The 9086-nt window shown below is 42.6% G+C and overlaps 2 protein-coding genes across 2 annotated transcripts in view; one reads left to right on the top strand and one right to left on the bottom strand.

Moving 5' to 3' along the window:
• The window catches only part of CSUI_006967 (mrna export protein), a gene marked incomplete at its 3' end in the record, with an annotated part of 5897 nt that extends 1392 nt beyond the window's left edge, over positions 1-4505 (bottom strand). Inside the window, exons 1-4 of the mRNA XM_068067117.1 lie at positions 2950-4505; positions 2199-2348; positions 1134-1226; positions 305-362 (exon numbers count right to left, since the gene is read on the bottom strand). Of these exons, the coding sequence (XP_067920910.1) occupies positions 305-362; positions 1134-1226; positions 2199-2348; positions 2950-3090 (442 nt within the window). The remainder of the gene's footprint in view (positions 1-304; positions 363-1133; positions 1227-2198; positions 2349-2949) is intronic.
• A 143-nt stretch (positions 4506-4648) lies between these two features.
• CSUI_006966 (telomere stability silencing protein) overlaps positions 4649-9086 on the top strand; it is a 5885-nt gene continuing 1447 nt past the window's right edge. Inside the window, exons 1-3 of the mRNA XM_068067116.1 lie at positions 4649-6871; positions 7358-7476; positions 8194-8783. Coding sequence (XP_067920909.1) covers positions 5408-6871; positions 7358-7476; positions 8194-8783 — 2173 coding nt within the window. The 5' untranslated portion in view covers positions 4649-5407. The remainder of the gene's footprint in view (positions 6872-7357; positions 7477-8193; positions 8784-9086) is intronic.

The following is a 9086-nucleotide window of genomic DNA, read 5'->3' as shown; positions in this document are numbered from 1 at the left end:
TCTATCTATCTCCAGTCTATCTATCTCCAGTCTATCTATCTATCTATCTTTAATCTATCTATCTATCTATCAGTGTAGATTAATGCTGGTGTATGTAGACAGATGAATGGCAATTCATCTGCCTATGTGTCTTTTTCTTTCTGTATGTGATTCTATTCATGTGAGACAAAGACACTTCATCCAGGTGCTTTCGGTTGATCTCCTTCTCTCTATTGGAATGAGTCTGCCTCTACTAGTGCCTATCAGAATCAGGAGTTCTCCGTATATAAGCCCAAGGGGTGAATTACGATAGAGAGAGTTTTACCTGTGACTAGGACATTCTGAACAGGATTCCAAGCCACACTGCAGACAGGTTGCTCATGCTGGAGAGAAGGAAAAGAGAAGAGGAGAAAAAAGAAGATGAAAAAGACAAAGAAGGAGAGAAAGGAAAACTCCACTGTATCATTCTTCTTGAAGAAAAGAAGAGAAATAGGAGGAGAAAAGAGATGAAGGGAAGTTGGACCTCTCTCTTTTGCTATCTCTTCAAGTAGAGAAGTAACTATCGTAGAGGGGTAAAAGAGAGAAAGAGAAAGAAAAAGAGAGAAAGGAAAATCGACGGATGTCTCAACGGACTGATCTCTCACTCTTGAGACCTTCCGTCTTCCCCTACCGCGACCTCGAGATCTTTTATCTATCGCTCCTTTCTTGTCGTTCCTATCTCCATCTTTTCCTCTTCATCGTTGTCTTCTCCTTGTGCTTTATATGAATGCGAGGTGTCTCTACACCTGCTGACTCTCTCCAGAGAGGGAGAGAGTCTAGAAAGATGTATATCACACATATCTAGAGGGGGAGAGATAGAGATACATACAAGAGAGAGAGAGAAGGACAACCTGCAAGACAGAGAGACGTCTGGATCTGCGCAAACTGCGGCATATGTAGAGAGATAAATAAACAAGTCTACATACAGATAAAATGGCATCTCTCTCTATATAGAGTTGCATGCCTATGTTACTGCGGGTGAATGAGAGAGGGATCACTTCACTATGAAGTGAACCTTCGTCGGTGCTTGCAAGGACAAGAAAGGAGAGAAGAAAGAAGAGATACCAAGAGAGATATAGCTGTTTTATCTTGTTCTTTTTTCTTTCTTTCCTGACCTGAGCGACCACTTGTGGATTGGTAGTACTAGCATTGAGATCGTAGAGCTTCGCTGTCTTATCACATGAACCAACGAAGAGATGATTTGACGCCTACGGAGACGAAACAAGAAAGAGAAGAAGAGAAAGAAAAGAAAGAGGTGAGAGAGAGAACTTTGCGTTCGCAGGACGGAGAGAACAAGAGGAAGAAGAAGTGAGAGACGATGATGGAGAAGAAGAAGATATGACAGTGAAACGGTGTTTGTTCAGGAACAGAGAAGACGAGAAGAAGAAGAAAAGATGAAGAAGGGAGAAACAAAGAAGGTTCGTGCTTCGGTGTGTAGGTTCGTGTACATGAGTGACTTTGTGTCTTGCCGAAGTGTCATGCGACTATACAGAAAAAGAAAGAGAAAAAGAAAGGAGAGAAAGAAAGAAAGAAGAGAAGAGGGACATGATGCTGAACAAGACAAACCTGTCTACCTACCAAAGAACTGAGGAGAAAAGGAGAAGAAGAACGAAACAAAAAGCGAAGAGGAAAGACGGGGGAGGCAATCAATCATTTCACCTCTCTCTCCCTCTCTCTTTCTCTCTACATATACATACATATACATACAGGTACAAACATTCACCTCCATGTATATAATTATCTTCATAAATTTACTCTCAGGTGTACATGCGTATAGATCTCTACATTCGTGTGACGCCAGCGGTCCATCGATGTGTGGAAGAAGATCTCTCTATCTCGTTGTCTACCTTCATAGATACACAAACCCTCATACACATCTCCCCCGTTTCTTTCTTTCTTATTTCTTTCTTTCTTTCTTATCTCTTTCTTTCTTTCTTATTTCTTTCTTTGTGTTTTGCTGTCTCGGCGTGTCCTCGTTGATGGCGTGATCTCCCCCTCCCTCAACGAGAAAGAGAAACAAAGAAGAAGAAGAAGAGAGAAGTGAAAATGAAGAAGCACCAGATGAAGAAACAAAAGAAGACGGACGAAAGACACACCAGAAAGGGAAGACCAACAGAGAGAGAAACAACGAAAGAGAAAAAGAAAGAGAAAGAAGAGAAGAAGAAAGAGAAGATTCTTACTAATCCGAAGGTGGAGGAGAGAAGAGGAGATTTGGCATCGATAGAGATTTTCGGTGTGGGTTGAAATTGACTACCAAAGCCTTGAGAAATATGCCACAATCTCATTGTCCCGTCCCAGCTTGTACACGTCAGAAAATTCCCATCAGAGGACTACAGGGGAAAAGACACAAAGGAGAAGATAGAGAGATAAAGGAGCTGAGAGATAGATAGACACATAGGTAGACAGATCGTGTGAGAAAAGGAGGGGAGAAGAAACAAGAAAGACAACGAGAAAGGGCGCATAAGTACAAGAGAATGAACAAGAAGAGAGAAGTAATCTGATGATGGGAGAAGGAACAAATACAACCCTCTCTTCATGTATGGATGTATGGAGAAGAACACCTTCATACATCTCCACCCTAATCAATCTCCTATTGTTCCTTGTATCTATCTTGAGTGTGTCTATCTTTGATCTTTCTCTCTATGATCTTAAGTCTACTGCACTCTCATCAATCTATCTCTTTCCAGCCTAGCTCTCTATAATATTTGTTGTCCTTCCCGGAACGTATCTCTACCGCATGTTGCCTCGACAGGAGGGTTTGTGAAGTCCTCCTGCCGTCACAAGCATAGGTGGGGTGTATGTACATACACCTCAACTTTGTCCTATGCACATGAAGACGAAAAGAAGAAAGTCTCTCTCTCGATTAAAGAAGTGGAAAGACAGCATCGAGGGATGCCATAACTTTCTTTTCTCCCTTGTCTCCTATCATACCCATCCAAGCTGTGTGATCGTATCGCTGGGACCACTAGGCACATTCGTGGAGCTCATCTTGTTGTAGTAAGAATTCTGCGAGCTGGTAGCGCTTCCCCCCGCTGTGGAAGTCGTCGCTGTGCGCGTTCCGTAGAATGACATTTTGAAAGAAAAGAAGAGGAGAGAGAACGAAGAGGAAGGAAGGAAGAAGAAAGAGGTGAGAAAGCGGTTGGATGTGGATGAGTAGACAAGACGATGAGAGAAAGAGAGAGAGAAGGGGGGAGAGTAAATAAGGTGGAGATTATACACTAAGAAACGAAAGGAAAGAGAGGAGAAGAAGAAAAGGAATAAAGAGAGAGATGAAGAGACTATCTTTCTATGTAGAGAGATGTAGCTACATAGAGTGAGAGGATAAGAGAGAGAGAAACGAAGAGATCTCTGTGTCTTGGGAACGAAAAGAAACAGGTGAAGAGATTAAGAACTTCTTATCTCAGATGACTTTGAAGAGGGTGCAGAGGTAATAAGAGGATGAAAGAAAAGAGAAAGAAAGGAAAGAGAGAGGAATGTCATGAGAGAAAAAGAAGAAGGAAGAAGAGATGGTAATACATTGTATAGTGCATGACCTGTCTAGCTATCTGTACGTCGATGGAGATATCTGTAGATGATAGGACGGAGAAAGAACTAACTAGAGAAAGGAGAGACGAGGAAAGAAACAAGTGATGCGAGACTGAAAAGGAACAGATAAGACAATTGAAAAGAGACAGAGAGGGAAGAGGAAGAGAGAAGGAGGAGGAAAAGAAAGGGAGAGAGAAACAAACGGAGAGAAAAGAGGGATAAAGATGAAGAAGGAAGGAGAGAGACACGTGTATCACATGAAAAGAAAAAGATGCTGGGAAAGGTTACAAATGTGAAACTTCCTTCTTCTCCTTTATCGTCTCTTTCATCCTTATTTGTCTGCTTTAGACACAAAAAAGCTATTATCATAAGACTCTCTTCCCCGTTCGTCAGAGGAAAGTTGCGACATGCAGAGAGGAAAGAAAACAAAGAAAAGAAGTGCGAGAAGAAGAGAAGGAAGGAAAGACATGATACCAATACCATCAACCCGGAGTGCAGCGTGGGCTGTTAACAAGGAGACGATAGAGAACAGAGAGAAAGTCAAATCGAGCTAGAGAGGGAACGAAACTTCCAAGTGTCTTTTGCTTAAGATCCAGAGGAAGAGAAAGACTTGCTTCGAGAGACAGGGGTGTGTGTCCTGGGGGCGAAAGAAAGAGAGGGGGCGAATTCCGCTTATTCTCAAAGACAAAAGAGCTCGCTAGAAGAAGCAAACAAGATAGACTTGGAGAGATATACGAGAGAAGTCTCTTTCTAGACAAAAAGCACGGAGAAAGGAGAAAAACTGTGCGAGAAGGGACAGATACAGACGGGGGATGTGTAAGAAGTAAGAAGAAAAGGAAAGGAAAAAGGAGAGGCCAGATTTTCTCCGGAGAGTAGAAGGGAGGAGTTGAAAGAAAATGGAGAGAAGAAAAACGAGAGAGAAACACACACGATCGAAGAGAGGGAGAGAAGAGAAAAACAACGTTAACATCTGCACAAGAGCTGCGGTGTATATGCAGGTCGCATGCATGCATGCATGCATGTTTCGGAGAGAAGTCGTTGTGTTGTGGCTGAAACAAGCAGCCAATTGCCTTGAGTGAGAAGACGGGAGAAAGACAAGAACCGAACCAAGACTGTTCTTCTCTTTCTGAAAGACGTCTTCGGACCTCTTCTTTCTCGTTTGTCTCAGCGGGGCTTTCCAGCAAGAATAAAGAGATGATCGAATTCCCCTCTTCCTCTCTCTCTTCCAGTGGTGGAGAGATAAGGATAAGATAGATGAGGATTGTCAGTGAGAATTTCTTTTCTTTTATCCTCTTCTCATCTCCTCACTGGAGGATTCACGCTTTAAAGATCCCTTCCTTTCTCTCTGTTCTCCTCTGAGTTTTCTTTCCCCCTCCACCCCCAACTTTGCTTGTCTTTTCCCTTCTTGGTTTGCTTGTCTTTGACTTGATCTCTTTCTCATCATCTTTATCATCCTCGCGTCCGGTATGCTTTCTTGCTCGCGCTCTCCGTCTCTTTTGGCGGGACCGGTGAAGCGGGTGGGTCTCTTTTCCTGGTCTCTTCGCTCCTCTCTTTGTTCCTTTCACTTTATTCTTTTCGGTTCCTTTCTCGCGGGTCTTTTCTTTCTCAACTTCCTTCTAGTTTGCTTTCCTCATTAGCTGGATGTGAGAAGGTGGTGGATTATCAGACACGCTGACGATAGAGGGGGAAAGACGATTCGTTTTCACAAGCTAATCGAGTGTCTGTCTCTCTTTGTCTACCTCTTTTTCTCTAAAGGTCTTCCGCCGTCGATTTCATTCCTTTCCGCTTTTCTTCTCTTTCTGTCCTCTCTATCGATTTCTCTCGTTCCTCTTTCTTTGGCTCATCTGTCGGAGGAGGAGTCATCATGGCAGAGAGATCATCTGTTCTCGTGTTAACAACTTCTCCACATCCTTCGTCTCGATTCACTTGTCTGGCCGACGAGAAGTCGATTGAAGACATCGGTCGTGAGGTGAAGCAATCCCCCTTGATAAGAAAGGAGGGACAACAACGTCACGATTGGCTGCAATGCTCTTCATCATCGTTTATGCCTCATGCGTCATCTCACAGACCTCTTACATGTCATTCTTCTCTTCTTTCATCTTCGGAGAGAGAAAGAGAAGAAGATGAGAAAGGCAATCCACTCCTATCCTTGCTTCCTACGGATGTCATGCCATTCTTACGCATTTTGCATATACGTCCATCCTCTCTTCTTCTCCGTATTCCTTCTCCTTCGTCATCTTCGTTATCTACGGATCATAGCGGCTCTCTAGTTCTCTCTCTCTGTAAGGTTCCCGTCCTATGTATACCTCGGGGCGAAAGAGAGAGAGATGTGGCTAGAGAGCTTTTCAGCTTCTTCTCTTCTTCCTTGGTGGGACGCGATTCTCGTTCGATTCTCAATGATGCGTCAGCATCAGCTCCTCCCCCTTTCTTCTCTTCTTCTCTCGTGTCTTCGGCTTATTCATCCAGTTCTTCTTATTCTCTCTGTCGTATGAGCGGCGAAGAAAAAGGAACTGGCGACGAGGGGATAGAGGAGTGGGGCGTGGAGACAGAGAAGGGGAAGGATGTGTGTGTGGATGGGACCGATGTATCGATTGGTTTCTATATACCAGCCATTTTCTTCTTCACAGTCATCGCCTATAAACTACAACTTCCATCGTCCATTCGCTTTCGCCTCGTTTTCGGATCAAATCAGGAAATTCAACCTTTCACTCTTCTTCCCCTCTCGGCCTTCTTGCTTCAGTCTTCGTCTGCCACATCAACGTCTTGGAAAAGTGGCCTAAACAGAACACAACAAATTCCAGGTGTACATACACCCGAGTCAGGTGTACGTAGAGGTCGCAGCACACCCAGCACATCACTTCACACTCCATGTCTCTTTTCCAATCGTTCTTTGTTTTCTTCTGATCTCTCTTCTTCTCTGTCTTCTCATTCTACTTCTCTTTCCTCCTGTCACACTCTCACTTCCTTCTTCTCATGTTCTCTCGATAAGCAACATCCGGTATCTCCATTATCTCAGTCTTCTTCTTCTTCTCTTTCCTCTTCGTCGTCGACCTCCTCCTGGAGTTCTTTTTCTCTCAGCTTTCCTTCGTTCGAGATTCTCTTTCTGTTGTTGGGAGGTAAAGGTGGTTTTGGAGCTTTACTGAAGAAACAGAGAAAGAAGCAGTCTCGTGCTTCTATCAACTTTGATATGAGCCGAGACTTAAGCGGTCGACGGCTATTGCATGCGAATACAGTTGAAAGGATTAAAGTCTGGTTAAAGAAAAAACAAGAAGAACAAAAGGCCATAGAACTTCTCTCTGCACAAACAGAGGGTCTACATATACACCAGGTAGTCTCCTATGAAGTATCCGTTTCTTTCTTTCTTTCTTTTGACCCATAGACAGTGCCACATCTCTCTCTCTCTCTTTCTATATCTCTATGTCTTGTTTCAAGAGGTCACACGTTCTTCTATTTTTCTCGTTCTTTTAAGACCGGACGTCTACTTTTCTGCTGCAATATTTCCATGGAATATATCTGTCTTTTGCAGGTTCTTTAGCGCTCTTCTTTATGTAGAGACTTCTTTTCTCCCAACTCTTATTCATAGCTCTCCCCGTTCTTCACTCATCTCCATCTAACGACTATATATGTATGAATATGAGTGAGTATGTATGTATGAACCTGAGCCTGGGTAGGAGTGTGTATGTCTATGTTTGCATGCATGCATGTATGTTTATTCCTTCTGTCGAACAAGACGAAGAATCCACGGTGTTAAGAATTTTAATTCTGGGTGTGAAGTGTGTTCTTTATATCGTCTTTGTCTGCGTTACAACTTTAGGAAGAGAAGAAGAATGATGTGTCTCTAGATGAGAAGTTCGTAAACCATCTTAAAGATAACTCCCTGAAAATTCCTCTCCTACTTGGCGAAGGACTGAAGAATCAACAACGTCATCAACAGTAAGCGCTCCACTCAAACATACACCTCATTCGCTTCACCTGTCATCGATCTCGCCTCTATCTACCTCGAATCCGTGTATCTATCTATCTTTAATCTGTCTTTAATCTATCTATCTATCTAAGTCATTTTTCCTACGTATTCAACAGTACGCACATACATCCGTGTCTACTTCTTTTCTTCTTCAAGACTGGATGTATGCAGGTATTCCTCTGCCGTCTAGCTATCTATCCATGGCGAGTTCTATGCACACATACATACCCGCGCATGTAAATACATATACATATATACATATATATATATAGTATATAGGTTTAGATATATACGCACTGATTGATATATGTGGATGGCCTCCAGTTGTAGTTTTGAAGCATGATATGTTCTTCGAAAAGATGCATTCTCTCTTGTTCTTTTCCGTCCATTTTTCTTCTCTTTCTTCATCTGAACTGAGAGAGACAGATGTGTACATGAACATAATAGAGAGATATCTACAACATAGATCTCTTCATTTTCACCTCTCTCTCGATCCCTACCTCCTTCTTCTCCACTTCGTTCTAATTTTCAATCAACCCAGCTCGCTGCCAAGCAAACAGAATATATATACATATATATATATATATCTTCATATGCATACGTACATCCATATATACATATAGGCTGTGATAGGTTTGTACATGTGTATGTACCTGTTGTATTCATTTTTTCGTGACTTTCTGCAGAGAAGCAGAGAAGGCTGTTGAGGAGAGGCAGCGAAGATTAACCGTACAGCAAGCTAAGAAGAAGAACATTCTCTACTTTCATCATGATATCTTAGAAGAAGATGAAGAGGAGGAAGAAGAAGAAGAAAATGATCGTGAAGATGATGAATCGTCGACATCTACGGCAACTTCTTTTCCTGCACAACGTCCTCGCTCTTCTTCTTCTTCTCATCGACAAGGCGAGAGAGATTTCTTGGTCCAGCATTCAGCCGAAAAGAAGAGAGAGAAGAGAAAAAGTAAGAAAGAAAAGGAGAGAGAAGAAGAAGTGAAGATGGGAGACGAAGAAGAAGGCTATCAAAAGAAGAGCACTTCAAGCCGTTTCTCTTGGAAGATGCCTGGGCTGAGCGGGAGAAAGAATTCTCTCTCTTCTTCTTCTGCCGTTGTATGCGATAGAGAAGACGCAGACGAAGACATGAAAGAAAGAGAAGAAGAAGAAAAGGAACGACGAAAGAAAGAAGAAAGAGAAGAGTCCATAAGAAAAGAAGCCGAGAGCCTAGATGTAGGGAAGTTCAGCAGTCCTGAAGAACTTGAGAAAGCCGTCGATCCGGAAGGTATGATAGACTTCTTCTTCTTCTCTATCACTCTCTCTCTCTCCCTCCCCCACCCTCGCCATTACCTCCCACTCAACTCTATACATGATCTGCACACGGACTGCATATAGGCATATATACACATACATATATATACATATACATACATATATACATCACATCCAGAGTCCTATATATACATTTATGTGGAGGTAGGAGAACATGTGAATCTCTACAGCACTCTGTGTACATCGTTCCCGTGTATGTAGCGTCTATGTATATCTATCTGTAGTCTATCCCTATCTCTCTTTAATTTCTCTATCT

This window comes from Cystoisospora suis (genome assembly GCF_002600585.1).
Source record: "Cystoisospora suis strain Wien I chromosome Unknown contig_3591, whole genome shotgun sequence".
NCBI lineage: Eukaryota > Apicomplexa > Conoidasida > Eucoccidiorida > Sarcocystidae > Cystoisospora > Cystoisospora suis.
The sequence above is the reverse complement of the archived record's forward strand: the minus strand, read 5'-3'. Positions and strand labels throughout refer to the sequence as shown.